The sequence below is a fragment of the Nomascus leucogenys genome, chromosome 11, assembly GCF_006542625.1.
Source record: "Nomascus leucogenys isolate Asia chromosome 11, Asia_NLE_v1, whole genome shotgun sequence".
NCBI classification, from domain to species: Eukaryota; Metazoa; Chordata; class Mammalia; order Primates; family Hylobatidae; genus Nomascus; species Nomascus leucogenys.
In genome coordinates, this window is record NC_044391.1 from 39,937,262 (window position 1) to 39,958,808 (window position 21,547).

The 21,547-nt window shown below is 35.2% G+C and overlaps 1 protein-coding gene across 17 annotated transcripts in view; it reads left to right on the forward strand.

Moving 5' to 3' along the window:
- The window catches only part of HDAC9 (histone deacetylase 9), a 906,822-nt gene that overhangs the window by 395,696 nt on the left and 489,579 nt on the right, over positions 1–21,547 (forward strand). For 7 of the 17 annotated variants that reach the window (XM_030822187.1, XM_030822189.1, XM_012510410.2 and 4 more), the window contains exons 1-2: positions 15,455–15,768; positions 16,007–16,069. In XM_030822187.1, the coding sequence (XP_030678047.1) occupies positions 16,048–16,069 (22 nt within the window). In that variant the 5' untranslated portion in view covers positions 15,455–15,768; positions 16,007–16,047. Of the gene's footprint in view, positions 1–15,389; positions 15,769–16,006; positions 16,070–21,547 lie in introns of those variants that run through there. The other 10 variants (XM_030822195.1, XM_030822201.1, XM_030822188.1 and 7 more) reach the window with 3 other exon arrangements.

Consider the following 21,547-nt stretch of genomic DNA (forward strand, 5'->3'; position numbering starts at 1 on the left):
GTTTTCCCAGCAACACTACTATTAGGGATAGATGGTAATCACCAGTAGATAGATAAAACTGAGGATAACATGCCCCAGATTATGAAATTAGAGTGCTGTGTAGTCAGGATTGAGTCCGAATCTATGTTTTTTCTCCTAGCACCACCCTGCCTCTAACACATAACAACATTTTAACACTGAAGTGTAATCAGAGACAATGCTGTACAATTCTAAAACCAGACAACCTGATTCTGAGGCAGGATGGGCACCTTTCCCTAACTTTGGGGCCATAGAGCAACTCCTGTGCCAGAAAGTTTGTAGGGAGGGAGAGTGGCTAGGTAAGTAGGAGAGACAGAGATACCTGGGGGACAGAGCTGCAGGAAGCTTTCAAAGGTGGTTGTAGTGAGCTGAATAAAGCATTTCCAGTATGTCGGAGCTGCAGATTGAGGAAAGGAAATAAAGAGAGTTTTAAGATATTTAGCCTGGTCTGCTGCAACATGTGTTTCTATAACAAAAATTAAATGTGATTGGTACATAGATGATAATGAGTATAAAGTGATGTTGGTTCTTACGTGATTTTTTTTCTAGTCATGGGGAACCAGAAGAGTAGAAATACAATAATAACTTTTAGTAATAAATGGAAAAGAAAAAACCATCAACCGGGCTGCTACATTGCCAACAGGAATCATTTGGAGTATGTTTAAGAAATTAAAAACTAGTATCTGCATCCAGTGAGTTGCTTATCTCAGTTCCTTGTGCCCAAACTTGTTATGCTGTAGGCTCATGGCAGGGGACATTTCCTCCAAGCCCACCTAGGCTGCAGCCCCGCCGCAGAGCTCCAGTTCTCCCAGCAGTGCCTCAGTCCCCATCACCCCCCTTCATTGTCCTCTCTATTGTTTTGTGTGTTTGTCCATCCACTGTGGCGGCCTCTGGCCAAGCTGAGCTGCTGGGTTTTTGGAGAGGGCAATCCAACTTTTATCCCCACTTAACAACTGTAAATATCAATAATAATAATATTATATGATAATGATAGTGATGATGGACATGGTGGTATAATTACCAAATAACATAGGCTTTGAACAGTTTGCTTATAATCCCATCATCTCATAAACTTGTTATTTAGAGTACATATTTAACAGAATATGAATTTTCTCCGAAATGCAATTATTGTGTTACTGCTGCATACCTGTATTGTTACAGGTCTATTGTTTCCTTCGTAGTGTTCAAAAATTATAAATAATGGACCTTACTTACTTAGATATTACTTTTGGGTTACTCAAATGGATATTAAGTACAACACCACTATAAACTGCTGAACACTATGGGTTGTAGTTATAAGGGTTATACTTGGTTCTCTTTACTTTGAGTACCAGGGTATTTTTGTCTTCAGTAGTCAGATTGTGTCACCCCAGTATCCATTATAATACCTAGGAAATTTATGTTCATTCTAGGCTTTGGGAAGATGATAAAATGATGTAATGTGAGTTAATCAACTGCACAATGGCCTGCTTTCCTATATAGTTAAAGTAAAGCAAAATTATACATGACAAATGATGAGCTGTGATATGAATCTTCAGTTCACCCCTCACTGTGGATCTAGTGTATACCTTTAGCATATGGAGCTAAGTCCAGTCTAGATTACTTGCCTTGTGTAGTCTGATTGCTTGAGTTTCAGTTCTGGATGGGCCACAGTATTGCATGATGACTTTTGTCTGGTTATTATTTCCTCATGTCCAGATCCTTGTGATTATTTGCAGAAAAATGATTATTAGCTGTGTCTGTAATTGCCTGTGGGTGACTTTATGTGCCAAGTCTTCACTACCAGCATTTCCAAAGGGCTTGGTTTCCTTCCATGCCATTCATCAATTGCCTATCGCCAAGTTGTATATGCCTTGAGGCATGATCATTCAGTCAGGAGCCTCTGTAACTCTGACTGTGCTCTGTACTTTCTCTGCAAAATTAAGGTGATGGAAAAGATCATATTCTGCTTGTTCTGGCAAGAAGGGAAGAGGTCTAAACTGAAAACAGGGGCACAACCATGGACCCTCATGTGCTCTGTCACTGTTAAAGAGTATCCCTGGCTGCTGAGCATAGTGGTGTGTACCTGCAATTTCAGCTACTTGAGAGGTTGAGACAGGAGAATCACTTCAGCCTAGGAGTTTGAGACTAGCCTGGGCAACATAGCAAGACCTGGACTCACCAAAAAAAAAAAAAAAAATTCTCCTTGGCTGCCACATCTCAGGGATTTTTTTAAAAGCTATTTTCCCGTAATGTGGATATTGTTTGCATTTTTGTCTTGATCTCAGTTATCTTCCAGCAATAAATGCTTGAGATGTTATTAGAGTTATCTTACAAATGATTATTACAGAAGGATAGAAAATTGTATTGAAGGATTAAAACATAAATTAAGAAGAAAAGTAACTGAGCAATGCCCTTATTTATTTTTTTTCTTAGAGAAGCATCACACATTTTTAAGACATTTTTTGGAATCACAGAGCATAACTTTTCTTCCTGGGCCATCGAATCAAAGCATTACCAAGGGAGCATTAACAGCTAGGTGTGCCTGGCTCTACAGCTCATGGGTGTCCTGTCCAGTGGCTTGCTGCCCTCTCTGGTCATGCCCACTTTGTGCGAACATTGAAGGCCCTTCTTCCCAGGAGCCATTGGAAGAACCAGCACTTGTCAAAGCAAATCATATTTGTTATCTAAATATGAGGAAACTCTTAAAAACAGAACAAAGTCTAACACATTACTCTATAAGACAGATTTTTTTGAAGTCCTGCTCTGAAGTGTAACTTTTTCCACTGCTACATTAAGAATTAGCAAAAGAAAAAGATGGTGAATTATGCATTACATACTATATGCATTATATACAGTAAATTACGCTTTATATACTACAAAGAAAGAAGAAAGATGCAGAAAATAAAATGAAAGTTAATGGGTAAGAAATGTGTGCTTAAGTTGGGGCAAGAAAGTCAAATTTTGATTTCTATAAAAGAAAACAAAGGCTTCAATGAGTATTATGTGAATGGGTGACTCAAGAACAGGTAATGATTGCTGAAATGAGGGAAATATCATCTTAAGCAACTAGAAAGGATGTGCGAAAGCATTGATATACAGACAGGATACAGTGATTTTGAAGAACCTAAGTAAAAATGAGAGCAAGGTTTTCAGAAAAAGCAGAATAAAGGAAAATAAACCCACAACAGTGAATTGGAAGAACTTCGACCAGTAATCTATTTGATAGTGGATGTGTTTTGAGGATTATTTATGACCTGTATCAGTAGGCATTGTTGTTATGATCATAGGAAAATCCTGGGAAAGAGAGTTTTTGGAATGAAGAGTGGCCCTGTTGTCTAATGTGTCTTCTTACCCAGGTCACCCTATGTTAAGAAGCTTAATTCTGGAAAATTTTAAATTGCTTCTGGATACACATAAGAACTTCTGGCAGAATTTTTCTCATCTGGAAATAAAGTCATTGAAAATTTTTACAAATCAAGTTCTTTCTGTTTTTTCATTTATCTCAAATTTTCTAAAACTGATGCTATATTGGCAATTCTGTTAAAGTTCAAAATTAACAAATTTTATTACCAGAAAGGCTTATATCATGATTGTCTAAACATTGTATTATTGGCACAGATTCAAAATTCAAAATTTTGAGTATTATTTTAATCTTTCTCTTTTCTATCAACTGATTTGAATCACATACATTGAAATGTCTGAAGGCCAATATATTCTACTATGTAATGATCTACATAGTTTTGAGATGTTACAATAATTCGTAATTCATTTGAAAGTGTAAAAAAGAGTACTTTAGTTTTACCCTAATGGCTAAATATTTAAAATACTGTTATGGGGCTGGGCATGGTGGCCACTGTAAGCTCAGCACTTTGGGAGGCTGAGGTGGGAGGATTGCTTGAGCCAAGGAGTTCAAACCTGGGCAACAAAGCAAGACCTTATCTCTCAAAAAAAAAAAAAAAAAAAATAGCCTGCCGTGGTGGTGTGTGCCTGTAGTCCCAGCGCTTGAGGGGAGAGGATCCCTTGAGCCTAGGAGGTTGAGTTTGCAGTGAGCTATGATTACACTACTGCACTACACCTGGGTGACAGAGCAAGATCCTATTTAAAAAAAAAAAAGTAAATATCTATAGGTATTGAAATACAAAGGTAGCCCCATTATCATAGAACTTGATAATCATGGGTTCTCATTTCTCAACCCCCATATTGGTTTAAGTTTTTTTGTTCATGTAATGCTATATGCATGTTTTGAGTGAAGTGCATATTTTAAATGAAATCAAATGCCTGAAGTTTTTGAATATTACATCTGCTGAGTGTTTTCTCCCTAGCTTTTGAAGGGGATAGCATTAACTTATGTTTGTGGATTCCCTGTTAATTAGCCCTTAGAACCATTTAGCTCCTAGATTTTAGTTTCGTTTAACTAGGCCTCGGTTTTTGAAGTCAACGCATAATTATTCATAATTGAAATAATGAAAAAGTATTAACCAGGCATGGTGATGCATGCCTATGTCTCAGCTACTCTGAAATCACGTGAGAAGATTGCTTGAGCCCAGGAGTTTGAGGCTTTAGTAAACTATGATTGTGCTATTGCATGGCAGTCTGGATGACAGAGGAAGACCCCACCTGTAAAAAAAAAAAAAAAAAAGGAAAACGTAAAAAATTTTAGTTCAACTAGGGTTTTGAATTTAAAATAACTAAACTTGGGTTCCAAAGAGTCCCTTCTGCTTATAAGCAAGTACCATTGAGAATTTCCTTCAGACATAGCCAAAATAAGACAACAGTCCCTGCTTCATTACAAAAAACAGATTGTTACAGCTTCAGGTGAAATAACTAATGTTAGCTTATTGATTTTTAAATAGACTGTCCCTGCCATCTGGAGAGAAAACATTAGTTGGGGGGAACACATTGTTTACTGAAGATATTCCTAGGTTCAAATTAAATGACAAACACAGACGTAATTCATTGTACCTAATGAAGGCTCTGTATTTCATGTGAGTGTTGTTATCAAGCTTCGCTTCTCATATTAAAATGTCAGATTTGGCTTTATAAAAAGAATATAGCAAATAGCCCAGCATATTCCACCACCTTCTTGTTCATTATTTCCGTATCTTATTTGGCAGTTAGGAATCATTGAATCATTGAATATAAATGGTTTGTTTAGCAGCCTGGAGAGTGATATTCATATGATGAAAATTTCCATTCTAACTTTTCATATTTAATTTATATGTATTTATTATATATATTTATTTTTTCTTTAAGAAACAAAGCAGACTAATGATTTTTATATTCTGTTTTATAATGTTTATAGCTGATGTTAGTTCAGCAATACAGAACTCAATTATCTTAGTTCAGAATACAGAGTTTTAAGTAGTCCTTCAATCATTTAGTTCTAATTTATGTATTAATATTATATTATAATCATAACGACTACTGTATATTGAGTGCTATTATGTTATCATAATGCTAGGAACTTTATATTTACCGTTTCTAAATATTAAAGCTATACTGAAAGGCAGATGTTAATATCCCCATTTATAACATGAGAGAATTGTGACTCAGAAAGGCTAAGTAACATATCCAAGTTGTACAGTCCTGCATAATAAGTGGCAGAGACAAAATTCAAATCAAATTCTGTCTCAATCCAGGCCTCTTATATAAGCCACATTATTTGAAATGTTATTGTCTTAGTCTGTTTTGTGTTGCTGTAATAGAATACCACAGACTGGGCAATTTATAAAGAAAAGAAATTTATTTACAGTTCCAGAGGCTGGGAAATCCAAGAGCATGGTAAGGGCATCTTGTGAGGCCTTCTTATTTTGTCATCCCATGGTGGAAGGCAGAAGGGCAAGAGAGCATGAGAAAGCAAGAGATGGCTAGATTTGCTTTTGTAACAAACCCATTCATGATAATGACATTAATCCATTCGTGAAGGACCTAATCACCTCTTAAAGGTCTCACTTCTCAGCACTGTTGCATTGGGAATTAAGTTTCCAACATATGAACTTTGAGGGCAAACTATACCAGTTATATAGTTCTGTTTCATATAAAAGAGATGCCATGATTCTCATGAATCAAATTTAAATTAATATCTGAAGCCAAAGTTTCCACATTTTCCAGAATATATCTCTCTGATCTAGAAAGTATATGATCATAAGGCCCTTCCTTCAAAAGGCTTAGACCATGTAGGATCTCTTTAAAGCTGAAAAGACAGCCTTCAACTTGATGAGAATGTAAGGTGGAACTTCTTTTTATTAGAGCTTTGATGTTCTCAGAGTGTCTGATCAATGTGTTCTGTAGAAAAACTGTAATAGAAGCCAGTATGGCCATTAGACAGAACCAGGGAGACCCTTAAGAGCATAGAAACAATTGTTAAAATTATTTTCAGTAAAAATAGTTTCAGTATAGAAATGGAAATGTTTTAAGTAAATTCTCTGGACTCTCGAATATCTAATTCCTTGTGTTTAATTATAGGAAAATAAAGCATAATATAATTTATAATATCCATGTTTTATATTGATAATATGAAACTTACGTATGGCTATAATTTTGTCCAGAAAAAACATTAGATCTGGGGAAGGGTGGTAGGTGGAATGGGGAATGATAATGCAGAAGATGATCAAAATTGTGTGCCTGACATTTATTTGTGAAAATAAGTATGAATGGAAGTGTATAGTTATCAAATGTTTTATCTACATTTCTGTAGATTCATATATATCTATTCAACCAACATGTGGCTTTGCCAAGGAGCTCATCTTTGGAGAGTGTTTTGGGGGATGAAAAGGATTTACTGCTTTTAGCTCCAGAGAATATGGTGCACCAGCAAGGGCTTCTATCTCCCTTCTGTGAGCTCACCAAATGCAGAGACTGTTATATTGGATATAAGGAAAAAAATACAAAAGTAGGCTGCTTATAAAAGAGAGTGATGCCTAAAATAAAGGCATTGAAAGATTGAAAATAAAGGGAAAGAAAAATATCTACCAGGCAAATGTGAATAAAAAGAAAGTCTGTTGTAGTAGTCTTGAGGCAAAAGACATCATAAGGGACAAAGAAGGACATTATATACTGGTAAAATGTAAAAGAATTTCCCAAATGAAAAAGAGTGAATACAAGAACATCATGTTCAGAGACATGGAAAAATGAAAAATTTGTGTGGGTAATATCCAGTAATTGTGTCTGTTGCATGATGTTTGCAAAAGAAAGTTAGGGGTTAAACTCCTAGGTCAGGTGGTTGTCAAAACTTGAGTGGCCTTAGAGTGTGTTTGCCTCTGTTCTTGGCACTGAAATAAGAGAAGTCCTGAAATAGAGAAGATTCCATAACCATAGGATGTATGATATAAACTTAGTGATATGGCCAGTTGTAAATGTTTGTATTTAGTTATATGCCGTTGCTATAAATGCTCTTGATCTGTCAAAACATAAGTAAAACATGTTTTAGGTACTTGCTATTTCTTAAATTCAATAGTTCACACCCAACTGGATTGAACTGTGAAGTCAGAATTGAATTGCAGCATTAACCAAAAGTTGTTGCTATTTTCAGAGGCAAGCTTTCTAGAATCCTCTTGATTTAACTTGGTTATAGATCATGGTGTGGTATACCACGTTATCAACTTGATTTTTGTAGCAAGAAATAATGCAAAAAGCTCTGGGTTGACTTTTGGTATCTGCTACAATTATGTTAGCAAGTAGTAACTTAGTCTTATCACAGCTCTCAAATGTAGTATATATTTCAGATGCTACACACGACAGAATTTTTGGTGTTCAGAATTTCCAAGTTGATAAATATTAAATGTGCAGCTACATAAGAAGGAGACTTATTTCGTGGAATAAAATAAACTTTTGATTCATACCAAGTAGTGAAGATCAGAATGCTAATCCTTAACTGGCCTTCTAGAATTTTTTAATTTTCATAGCCCTGTAGCTAAAAATAGTGTTTTCTTGAAACAGAGCTTTCCATTAAGTTTCTGATCCTGTGAACACCTTGTATGTACATGGCTTAGTCAACATAGGATGGGTTAGTCAGTGTTAACTTGCATTTCAAAGTAGACACTGTTAAATAAAGAAAGTAGTGCTTCATTATTCAGCATGAACCATTACGTGTCACTTAGAGGAAAAGCAAGGATTTCTAGTTGATGTGTACTGATGCATTCAGGCATATGTATTACATATACTAATGCAAAATGATATTAAGTTGTTTAGTTATCTTATATGAAACATTAGTTTTAGGGTCACAGAAATACTGTTTATACAAAGTATAAAAATTGTGTTATAAGTTTCTCTAGTGACCTTTGAAGGGAGGCAAAGTTGGGTCTGAAGCTGTAATATATTTCTTCTAGAATTTTGAGTGCAAATGGTGTATTCAGTGAAATTCATGAGTTAAAGATAGAGCATGAAGACATTAGCCAATGCAGCTCATAACTAGAGTTTTCTGGAAGCTCTGTCATGACTACAAGGTTACTAGATTCATTACTGTAAAGCAGAGTTACAAACACATTTTTATATTAATTTCTTAGTGCTGATATCTGCTATAAATGCCTCACAAGAAAGATATTTTAATACTTTGTTCATTCAAATTGTACTAGATAATGATGGTCACACTGAGATCATTTCTGCTACTGTCTGATGCCAAGTCTTTTTCACTGGTTGGTCTATGTTGTGGGACAACAACAAGGCAAAGGAAATGCAAAAAGTGAAAGTGCGATTAAACTGCACTTGCTTTCAATGAGATTCTTTATTCAGTTATATACTTAGCTTTTAATTATGGTTTATTTTTGTTATTAAATTAATATTTTAATAAGAAACTATAAAAATGAATAACAATGAAATATTAGAGGTTGAATAGTATATTAGTGACTTACTCAAGATCCATAGTAACTTAATAGGTTCATCTGAAGAAGGAATCATTTATTCATCGCAGAAATATTTATTGAGTGACATACTATGTGCCAGACATTATGCTAAGCTCTGGTGATACAGCAGAAAGAAAAATGAGCTATTTTTTCAAGTTGATGCATGAAACTTTTTATAACTCTGAGTAAATAATTCAACATTTAATCAATTATATAACTTTCTTTAGAATTTATACAGTTTCTTAGAAAAACAGATGAGTAACAGCTTTTCAACATTTTAATAATCGTGAATTAAAGGTCCATAGAAGGATATTTTTAGTAACTAGTTATAGTAATAATAGCTAGTATTTATTGAATACCTATTTGCCAGGTATTATATAATTCTCTGTCATCCTTATAAGAATCCTGAGAAATTTATTATTTTGAATCCATGCTTATAAGTTAAAATTTAGGGAAGATTTGAAGAAAATTTAGTTACAGAGTTTCTTATCAAACTGTGTAGTAATCACCTTGATTGTATTGCTTCTAAAACTGAAAATTCCATGAAAGTAGAGCCTGTGTCATTCTTGTATACATTTATATCTTCAGGGCTTGCACTGTGGCTGTGAAATAGTTGATATTCAATATATGAAATAACTCACTTTCGGAGAAAAAATAAACTTCCCTTGATTCTATCAAAAGACCATTAAGTTTTACTTATCTCTAATTACAGGACTGCACAGGGCCATATTGATTTCTCCTCCTGTGCTGGCTGCCTTGAGCGCTGCAGAGAGGGGCTGATGTGCAACTGGAAAACACTCAGAAAAAAATAGAACCTGGAACAAAATGGCTGAGCAGGGAAAAGCTGTGCACACATGCCCATCATCTTTAGAGTACAATGCTGCTCTCATTCGCAAGCTAGAGGATCCCTTTCTTAACAATCCACCTTAGTCTTTCATACTCCGAATATTAATAGCCTTGTTCTTACCTAGCCTTACCTAGTCTAATTATTTTCATTTTTAAAAATTGTTCTCTAAAAATGTTGGCTAATTTGAAATCACACCAAAAGATACTTTATTCTTTTATATTTTTGCTATATAATTCCTGCTTTTGAAAGGATGATCTCATCTTATGGTTCTCAAACTTTATTGTGCATCAGAATTACTTGGAGGGCTGGTTAAAATACAGATTCCTTCCAGAGATTCTGACTTAGTACTTCTGGGGTAGGAACCAATAAATTGCACTTCTAGCAAGTTCCCAGGTGATTTTGATCCTCTGTAATCCTCTAAAAATAGAATAAATCTTGGCTCAACACATCCCATTTGAAGGGAAGAGTTATTTTCAATCACTGCAAGGCCAATGATTCTAAAGTTTTTGTTGTTGATGATTTGTTTTGCTTTCAAATATAACAGTCTCCCTGAAATTTCAATGCCAACATGATTTCTCAGACCCTTTACCTGCTATAAAATCTTTCCTCAGATGAGGAAGATTTTCTCAGAAGACCATTTGTTATCTAATTAGGCTTTCTAAGTGGGGAGAAATCACTTGTTAATTGAGTATCCCTTATTCACATGGAATTGATGCTGTTCCTCTAAGAAATAGAAAATTCAGATAAATAAGGTCTTCAGCTGGAACAAAAATTAGGACACTGTACTTTCCCCTCCATCCCATTCCTTGGAGGTCTAAGGGAATCAAGCTCACTGACTGCAGGCAAATGCATATAGTTTTATTGCTTTAACAATAGTTTGAGGAATGTGAGGTTGGGAGAAGAGGTAACATCAATGAGTGAGTGAGTGAGTGAGTGAGTGATTGGAGGAGCACCAGTTATTGGTGAGTAATTTGCAGCATACTACAATTGTAGAGCACAAATTCGGTATTTGAGGTAATTAAGTTTTAAATCTTACTTCATTTAGATTCCAGAATCATAGGGTTTGTTAATACATGTAAAGTCTCTGCTTAATTACAGATGAACTGATGTTATATCGTTGTGGTAGAATAAATTGGGTTACATTACCTCCCTTGCTTGTTTCCAGTTATCAACTGAGATTGATTTTAGAAGAAAGCCTATTATAATCCAGAAAAATACAACTTGAACTCCATAATCTCAAGTGTTGAAATCCCAAAAGATGAAAATATAATTCTGAAAAAAAAATAATTCTTTATATTTATTTACATTTTAAAAGGGGGTTTATTTGAGAAAAATAACAACAAAACAATATGCTGTGCACGATAAAATAAGAAATAATAGCACATATTTTTACAAGCAAAAACACTCAGGTATACTAGCAACAGTCACACCAGTATAACAGTTATGATGCAGACAAACCGTGTTTATAAAGAAATTGGTCAAAAATGGAAATGTATAAATGCATATCACTGTGGTTAATAATTGTGTGCACCCAGCTTTATATAACTGTAGTCATCTTAAATTTCCTGATGAACAAGCGAAGCTTTTTGGCAAGATGGATCAAAAAATTCAATGGGTCACCAACACACATGTAGTTACCCAAAGAACCGAGATCCTGATAAATTTTCTTTCACAAATGCAGGCATACAAAATCTTTCATTTATTGAAAAAATTTCGACATGTTTGGGTTCAGAAACAATGCTTATATGTAAAGTCAACGTTGTGATAATGCACTTCTCGTGGAATCAAATTTCTGATGTCCAAGGAATTCAAAGAGAAGCCTGCCCTAGTTCTCAGAGAGAAACCAGTTCACCTCCTGTGTTTGTTCTGTATGGGTCCCCGGCAGATCGGATGGTGCCTGCTAACATTGAGGGCAGATCTTCTTCACCTAATCCACTCAAACTCACACACTAATGTCATCTGGAAGCACCCTCACAGACACACCCAAAAAATGCTTTACTAGGTTTCTAAGTATTTAATCCAGTGACATCTAAAATTGAATCCATAGGTCCACCCCTTGTCAACTTGGCTCCCATAAGTCTCTCCTTAACCATACTTAATTTCCAAATAGAGACTGTAACAGCCACCTAACATGATGCAACTAACATGATGCAATAATCCTGCATACGACCAAAAACTAATCCCTTCCCCAGAATTCAGCTTTCAGGATTTCATGTTTGAGATTTTAATATTTTGAGATTGTCATTTTCAGGATTGTAGACATGAGAGATTTTAGACCTAAGGGATTTAGACCTTAGGGATTTTGTATCTTTTCGGATTTCAACATTCAGGATTATGGCATGTGGGATTGTGTCTTTCAGGATTGTGATCCAAATCCATTTTAGAAAAGGTCATTGTGAGCTAGAGGTCCGAGGATATTTCTGGAAATATTTTGGTGCCATACAGGTTTTTTAATACTTTTTTTTGCTTATATGTCTGCATAAAAAGAAATGGGATTATGATAACTTTGAAATAACATTTTACATTAGGATTTAATTCCCACTTTCATTTACTATTAAATTGAGAACCTGAGACTTTTGGCCCTTGTTACTTTTTTTACCTTTTTCTTTGACCTATATGTATATAAAATATAATACTTGGATTAGTTTCCAATAAATGCTTATTTAATTGAATTTGAATTTATTATATTGAAACTTTTTAAACTACCCACCTACCTAGCCTGACATTTGTATTAGCTTGTTATAGTTCTTGTAATAGAACATATATCTTTTTCCCCCAAATTAGTAAACTGTAGTTTTATAAATACCCCAAAAGAAACTGAGTCACATTTCTTTACTAACATTACTGAGATGATGTGAGAAGAATTAACTCAACATTCTTCATAATGGAAATATAGTAATCAATATAGTTGATGGTTGTTTTGATGATACTTATTTTTCTTCTGAGAAACAAGTGGAGTTTTTTGTAAGTATCCAATGTCTTTTCACTCTAAAATATTTTTTTCATTATCAAGAGTTAAATAAAAGAGAAGATGGCTAATGGAAAAACATACTGCAAGAATGCAGGCTGAAACGTAAATAAACCTCATGTTAAATAATGGTCAAAATGAAGAAGACACATTATTTACAGTATTTTATGTGGAATGCCCTTTCCTGGAACCTTTAAGAACTAGGATAATTACTAACTCAGTCTTCTGGAGTTTTATTCTATTTTTTATTTTTTATTATAAAAGCTGAGAGATCTTTTTTTTTTTATCAGTTGTGGTTTGAAGGTGTAATTTAAACTTAAAAAGACAGAAGATGCATAGGCATATTATATCAATATGGTGATTTTGTTATCCCTTTTGTATATTCATCATGAATTTTTGTATTCTGTTAAAAATCACTCTGAAACAGACAGTGGGTCCATTTTTCATCAGTAGATCATATTAAATTTTATTTGGAATATCTCAGATAATGATTTGTATCATTTTGGTAAGGGAGAAGATGGTGAGACTGGATAATATAAATGCTAGACCAATATGGTTAGTTATTAATTACCTGTATTTCCTTAAGCTACTGTCTTTAAAGCCTGACTCCAATAGTGAGTCCTTTTGTAATCAAGCCTCCTTAGTTTCCTCATGAGTGAATTTCAATTATTGTTTTTCTTAATATAAGAAGTTCTTGTTCTGATCTCACCACAAAAAAAGTGGTAACTAGCTGAGATGATAGATTTGTAGCTTGATTATGGTATTTATTTCACAAGTTATAGGTGTATCAAATCATCAAATTGTACACCTGAAATATAAAGAATCTTGATTTGTCAAATATACCTCAATTTAAAAAATGTTCTTTAAATAAATGTTTTGTGGAATAAAAAAAAGGTTCTTCAAAAGAAATCTTATATCTCCAAATGGAAACAGGTAAAAGCGGAACTCCCCTGGTTCCACGGAGAACCTTTTTTTGAGGAAACTTAGGCAACTTGCAGGTACCCTATGTCATGAGGCAGAGTTTGAAAACTACAATTGACTATCTCTAAATTTCCTCCCATGTGATGATAGTTACTACTTCAATACATCATCCTTAAGGAAAATTATTAGGTCCACACTGTTTCTATCCTTTGAATTTTACACATAAATTTTGTAATCAAAAGTTTATTTGTAATATCAGATGGAATCAGATCGTTGTTTTTTGTTTTTTGTTTTTTCCACTGACAGGAACATAAGATTTTGTTGTGTAGCTTAAGTCAAATGCAGTTTGGAATATATATTTTTTAAAAATTGTAACTTACATATCCAAATACAATTTTTCAAGGAGTATTCAGTAGAAATTAATCTGTGAAAGACGAGGAATTCAGCAGTGGCTTATTTGATGAATGATTTAAAATGTTTATTTCTTCCCTTTCATCAAAACTCTGTGTCCCCTTGTTTGCCGCCTCTGACTTCATACTCTGGAGTTGACCAAGCTCCCTCTTCCATTGGACTGTTCTGGGAATTTTGAAATAATCTGCTTTTTCCTCTCTTTCCCCTGTTGCTTCCGATGCCTTAGAATTACATTTTCCTCGCTGATTTAGTTTAGAAAAGAGAAAAGAGCTTCCATGACTAGTAGATTATCACTTTTGGGTTTGCTCTTGGAAGTGACAAGATGCTAGGATCCCTCTTTGGAATGTAAAATTTATCTCTTATATAGAACTGATATAAATGTGCACCAGAGACTATAAAACTCTGATAGTATCTACTGTACTGTATAGCTGAACGCCACAATGTGTCTGGTAATCTATTGACTATCATAAATGCTATTTCTACAGAAAAGTTAGGAGGTCCATATTTCGGGCAACCAATGTATAGCTGAACGCAGAGCAGTCATAGTTGAGTACTAACCATATGATTTATCCATCAACAGGTGCATGTGCTCAGAAATTCTGTATCCAAAAGAAATCAGAGTACTTTCTTTTCCTTTTGCAAGTAAATTGAATTTAGCCTGAGAGGCTGAGGAGAAATTTTCACATATAAGCCACGGTTTTGTGTTTTGTGTTTTGTTTTGTTTATAGATATAGTACTAACTGGATGGGTGCAATAAAATTCATAGGTGGTACTAAGATACAATAGGATTTGTGAAATGGACAATTGTCTTGCATAAATAGCAAGTAAAAAATCAAGCCTGTCCTTCATAAAAATTTTATTCTGGGGTGTGCTTGTTTTCCAAAACTACCTCTACTAAATCTCCTGTTAGTCCTGAAACTAGAAGGCAGAAAAGCTTCTAGTGCTACAGCCAACTGCAGTGTAGCCTGAGAAACAGGCAACAAAAATAGAACACCAGGATTGCTGTGCGTGGGTGAGGCAGAAACCACATTATGAGCAAAAGCTTCCAGTATTATTTTAGAACCAATACAGAGCTCTGCACTTCTCTCCTCTCTCTTCCAAAAACACATACTACAAAAATAAAATGAAATGAAATGTATGTGCATTTGCCCCCTTAGAATTATGATTCTTAATTTTTTTCTTGCCTTCCTTTCTTTGGAAGCAAATCGCCAGTATGCAAACACAGTGTGTAAAGCAAGCTTCGAGGAAGGAAAGAGTTAATTGCTTTTAGGGCCCTGCAATAGAGAATTATGGTTTGAAAGATAGAGGCTGGACAGCTGGGTTTGCTGGGGTATTTTTAAATGCATTAATGCAGGCTCCAATCACTCGGCCATGCTTGACCTATTTTTGGCTCAGGCCGACCATTGTTCTATTTCTGTGCCTGTGGGCCATGCTGTTGTTGATTCATATGCAAATGGATTATCACTCGCTTTAGCCAACTTGAGCTGAGAGAGACTGAGAAAGGGGGAAGAGAGGCACAGACACAGATAGGAGAAGGGCACCGGCTGGAGCCACTTGCAGGACTGAGGGTTTTTGCAACAAAACCCTAGCAGCCTGAAGAACTCTAAGCCAGGTTTAATTGGTTTCTTTTTCTCGTGGGTAGACTTAATAATTTTCTACGTATTCTGACAAAGAAATAACCCCGAAGCACGTTCCTATTTCCCACCTGCTTGTAGTTTCCGGGATAACCTAAACTCCAGAGAGCTATAGCATCCACTCTGTCCTTTCTGCTTTGCACACAGGTTGGTAACATGGGAAAAGTGTCCAGGTCTTTTTAAAAGTGGATGCCCATTTGAGCAGAAAGGAAATCATTGTCGAAGTTGATCCTCTGCTGCTTCTCCTCAGGGAGGAGGGAGAACCAGCGAGGGTAGCTCCTGGGGCCGGTGCACTGAGCAGTGATGAATGTTTCATGTAGCTGAAGTAAGAGTGACTGGAATATGCTGCAGACAATTTACGAGAGTGACTCCTGTTTTTCCTCAGATGGGGTGGCTGGACGAGAGCAGCTCTTGGCTCAGCAAAGAATGCACAGTATGATCAGCTCAGGTAAGATCCTCTTTCATAACTGAGACGTTTTAGGTTTGAAAGGGGGCTGGCTTGGGAAATGCAGCTAAGAAAAGCACCTCTCTTAAGGAAATTGCTGCTTTTTCGTGTTGATGTTGCTATTTTCTTGGTGCGTCTGTAGGGTTTAACTTAGATCCCTTCCATTACTGTTTCTGTGCATATTCAGTCTGCTTAGGGACAGCAGCTTCTGAATGAAATTGCAAACTATTGCTTCTGATGAAAGATGAGACTGAGATAAGTAAAATGTAGTTGGGGGTGTTTTGCCTTTACTATGCAACTAGAAAAAGGAGCTCTGTACTGATTGTAAGCCTATTCTAATAGGACTTTAAAAATCAGGTAAGTTCATATTGGGGCGTCAGTTTAAATTGCAGCCCCACTAGCCTGACGATTTTATATTTACTCTGTGCCTACAGAAGCACATCTATTTATAGACCTACCTTCTAAAATGTGTTTGCTACAGAGTTATAAAGGCAGTTTTCTTTTTTCCATTATGTGGCTTTTCCTCATGAGCCCCAAATGAAACTGTTTAGGATGAAATAAAATTGTTATTAGCAGATGCTTATTTTAATTTTCTTCAGAAACATGTGGGAAGTCTAGCATTGTCAGGCAGATGTGATGGCATAACACACATGTAAATGTGTTAAAAGCAGGTGCAGCATTTTAAAGGATAATAGGAACAGATTCTAATTTCTAGTTTCTCAAGGAGATGAGCTGGTGGGAGATGGAGCTTGTCAGCCTTGTCAATTTATACTTACTAAATGAACATACTCTCCAGGCAGTATCACTTACGTGTAATTATTGCCTTTCATATTTATTTCCTATGGCTATTTCCTAAAGCTTTGGGAACTCTTTGTTTCTGTCCTCTTCTGAATGTTTCAACCTAAAATTGGCTTAAAGTTCTCACTTAGATCCCACTTCCCATGTGGGCTTAATCGTAATTATAGATCACCGCCTAGATTTCCATGATAAGAATGCCACATAAAGCAGTGTTTACTTTGTAGAGCTAGGTGTGAAAGAAATATTCCACAGGTTGGCATGATGTCTGTTTTGGTGTTAATACACCTTCCCATATGGGGATCTATGTTTAAAGCTAGTTTTCTTTAAACCTTGGTTAGTTATGATAATTTTAAGATCCTTCTGTTGACCCAATCTTTTCATGGAATCAGAATAAAATATCAATTTTGCATAATTTGGTATTTATACATTTAAGTGACAGGAATTATGTTAATGAATAGTGCCTGCTTAACAAAAGCAAACCTACCAGAATTTCAGTACAGTTTATTCTTATAGCTGCAAGGCTGACAAGGGCTCCAGGAGGGTTTAACAGGTATGTCTCTAATGGGACTGGTCATTTAACTTAGCATTTTATTTTTAAAAATTTGGATGAACCCTTTGAAAATAACTATTTTAGAAATCTTTTCAGCACTATGCTTTATCCTTTTAGTCCTCACTTCTGTGTTACAAATTTGATATTTTTTTCATATGGTAGAAACATACATGCCTTCCAAGTAGCAAGTGTCTGCTGAAGCTAAGGCTGGCTACAGGTGTTTGCAAGCTTTGCTTTTTTCTCTACATCTTTGATAATCACATACAACTTTACACCCATTTCAGTAGAGATTGTCATTTTCCTAGCATTTAATGGTTTGTGTAGAAAGCAACAAGATTTTCAGACAGGGAAGTGCTTCAGGCTGTCCATGCTTTTGCCAGTTCTACAAGAAGCAACATTGAAGCACCAGCTAGCTATTAAATGAAAGGTGATGTAGGTTAACATCGACTCCCAAAACCTGTCTAGTATAAATACATAATCACTAAGTTCTATTTATTTTTAAAATTTGAAGCATAAAAACAATTGCACCCTTCCTACCATGCCATATATTTCATATATGTTCTTAAATTTAATTCACCTAGTCTTTATTGTATACTTCCTGTGAGGCACTGGCTCTCAAAGTTGGACTCACCAGAAGCACTTTACAAAATATGATACCTAGATTCCACTCCCAGAATGCCTGATTTAATTGGTATGGGGAACAGCCTGGGGATTGAGGTTTTTAAAATCTCCCTACCTTAACCTTCAGCAAACTGAGATTCCCTGCTGTAGGGCTAGGGAATGGATGGTGATGCTGGTGAACCACTATCAGTAGGGTTTGTCCTTTGAGTTAACTGCTAAATTAGGGGTATGTTTGTCTTAATTTAGCTACAAATCTTGTTCAGCTCCCTTTTGGACCAGTGGTCTGGATGTGATTCATAGGCTTAGAAGCAGAGTCTTTGGATTTGAAAGAGAGATAGGATGCCTGGCAGCAGTGCAGAGGAGTGGAGAGAGCACTGTTCTAGGAGTCAGACACTCTGTATTCTAGCATGAGCTCCAGTGCTGGCCGATTGTGTACTGATTTTTTACTTATCTTCAAACTGAAGAATAATGATGTCCTCCTGCTTGCCTCTTAGCATTCTTGTGAGGTTCAAATGTATCAATATGTCTTTAAAACGTATACTCACTATTATAATTGTTGTTTTTAGTGAAATGAACCTAGGATCTTGGTTTTCAATGCCATGTTCTATCTTGCTGAACAAGCCACATGAGTTACCTTGTAGGTCACATGGGGGAAATGATTGTTTATTTTGATAATCAATTTGCCTTAGTTATCTTATAAATCAACTATTTATTTTGTTACCTTGGTTTGATAAGAGTTAAGATCTTTCCTATGCAGATTATCACTATAGGTAAGAGTAGGGTGTGTATGTGTGTGTGTGTGTGTGTGTGTTCTCTGAAATGTCTCATTATGTAATAAAGGCAAAGAAGTTGCACAGTATGTGATTGAACAGTGAAGCCCAATGGCAGATTTCTTGAGATTATTTTTAAAACATTGATTCTGTTGTGTAATTTCTTTAGCAATTGCTTTAGAGTTCCCATTTGTTGTTCTAGTTATATTGGATATTATGCACTAATATTGATGGTTTTTGTACACAGCTCTTTATATACTATTGGAATACAAGTGTTTTTTATGGTTTTTTTTTTTTTTATATTGACTCGGCCAGGCTAAACATGTTTGGTAGAACCAGGTTCTATAATATTGTACTAATATATTTTAGTTTAAAGTTCTATAATATTAAATCTTAGAATTCAGTATGAGTGACACATTTTGTCAAGTACATCCCTACTTTTGTGGCTTGTATGGGCCAGGGTAAGTGATAACTGTGGCAGAAAGTGAAGCATGTACAAATATTGACTCAGGTCACTCTGCAGGAGCTGGCAGGATTAGGGGTGTTCTCCTGTTGCCAAGCATGTTGCTTAACACGTTGGGCAGCAGAGCTGTCCAGACAATATTGGAACAATTATTATGAAGGAATTTCCTAGAGTTTGTACAGAAGTAATGTAAGATATATTTACAATAAGGAAAGCTCATATTTTGGCCATCTATTCTTATTTTAGGGTATAAAAGAAAAACATTTAAATCAAAATCCTGAAATTCTTTTATATATCTTCACCCTTTTTTGAATCCTTTTGTTCCTTAGTGTATGGTGTTGAGGGGAAGGGAACATTTTAGATTCAGTAGTCACGTCACTTATGTCTACTTGAAAAGCAGAATCTAATTATGAAAATGTAAGTCTGTGAAATGTTCCTGTCATGTCAAGAATCACTTCTGGTATTCCCCATAATTACTGTTTTGCCATTCTCTAACTCAGGTTATCTTCACTTGCAAGTCTGCTATCAATTGAGATAGATGATAGGTATCAATCAGAAATATAATTATAAATGGGCTCATTGAGAATGGAGACAAGAATGAGTATTTCATATTTCTAAGGATGACACAGGAGGCATAATTATTGTTATGTCCGTTAAGTAAGAAAATTCCAATAAAACCCCTTAGAAGACTGAAATTAATCCAAATTCTGAATTCAAAAAAATATTCTAAATGATGATTTTAATTTTGGAGGTGAGTAATTTTAAAATGTGCCTCATAATTTCTCACTACTGATAAATAATGAAGTGAGCCCAAAATAGCATGTCAGCCAACAAACACTCCTTCCACCCTTGTCACCCAATATATTCAACAGTAACTGAGCAAAGAAAATGATAAAACCTAATGCAACATACCTCAGAGGCTAACAGCCAAGGAAAAAATGGATGCAGAGGTTCTTTGATCGTAACAGAGAGACCTGTCTCCTGGGCTGTCTTAGAATTTTACTGGCAAGTTGACCAGTTCCTGAGGATTCTCACTAAGATTCCCAAATCTGAAGAGAAGAAAACTGAGTAGGTATCCTCACCATTTTGGGTTGTTCTTGTTTTCTCTTGTGGCTGAGAAATAGTAGAAATGAAGGCTTCAGAGCAGCATACTAAATTGGGAGAAAGATCAAGCCACAGCTCTTTGGAATGACGTACCTTTCACCAACTAACCTTAGAGATTCTACCAAGAAGAAAATCATCAACTCATTGAACCCATGGAATTAGACGTCTTAGTATTGCTTCCTACAAATAGAGCACCTTACATAAATTTTATATAAAAAAAAGCTGAAAGGTGAGATGATAAACAAGAGAATGAGATGAGAAAGGAGATATAGATCTCAGGAAATGAATTAAGAATGGAAAATCATAATGATTATGGAAAAAATATTCATTAGAAATAGAAGAAAACAGAATAGGCCCAGGTAAAAATCTTTACACATAAAGATGAAAGGTTTGAAGAAAATCAGAATGAATGAAAAAGGAAAATAGTTAGACAAAGTAGAAATTCTCAAACATGAAAGAGGCTGCTTGACAGTGAAAGCCACACAGTGAAGAGATGAACTTAAAACAAACAAAAAACTAAATTGAGAAGTAGAGAAAAGATTATCAAAGTAATGAGGGAGCACTGAATGCATTTAAACAACTATTGGATTGTGTTTATAGGGCAGAAAGCAGATATTATAAAGTAGGGGAATGTAAAAATATTAATAAAGCTGGCCAGTGTGAGGTGTTAGAGGTGAGATGGAAGGATGTGAGAAATGCTAATATCCTTCCCTTTCTGAGCAGGGACAGACTCCCTGCTGCTTAAAATAGAAACACATACTTAAAAAAAAGATTCAAAGCACTGATTTTTAAAAATAGTTTATTTAACCTTAAAGAGGTCTTTTTGGAAATAGTATCTCTTATGTTAAGGAAGTATTTAGTACATTTATAGTTCCTTCAACTGCAGTTTTAAATCTGCTTAATTCAGTTAAATTTAAATTTAAATTCAGTTAAGTTTAATTTCAGTTTTTAAAAATAAATATAACATCAGTGATATGTTCTTATTTTTATAATTTTTTAAATCTATCCATCCATCTCCTGAAGAATTCATATAAAGATAGGAAGAAATAAGGAAACATGCTGTGCTGTGTTTGGTGAAGAAGAGGGGCTTTTTCTTTTAGCATCATACCTCTTTACAGTGTATGATTTTTTATAATAGGCATGTATTCTATGAGAAGTGTTCGTTACACACCCCC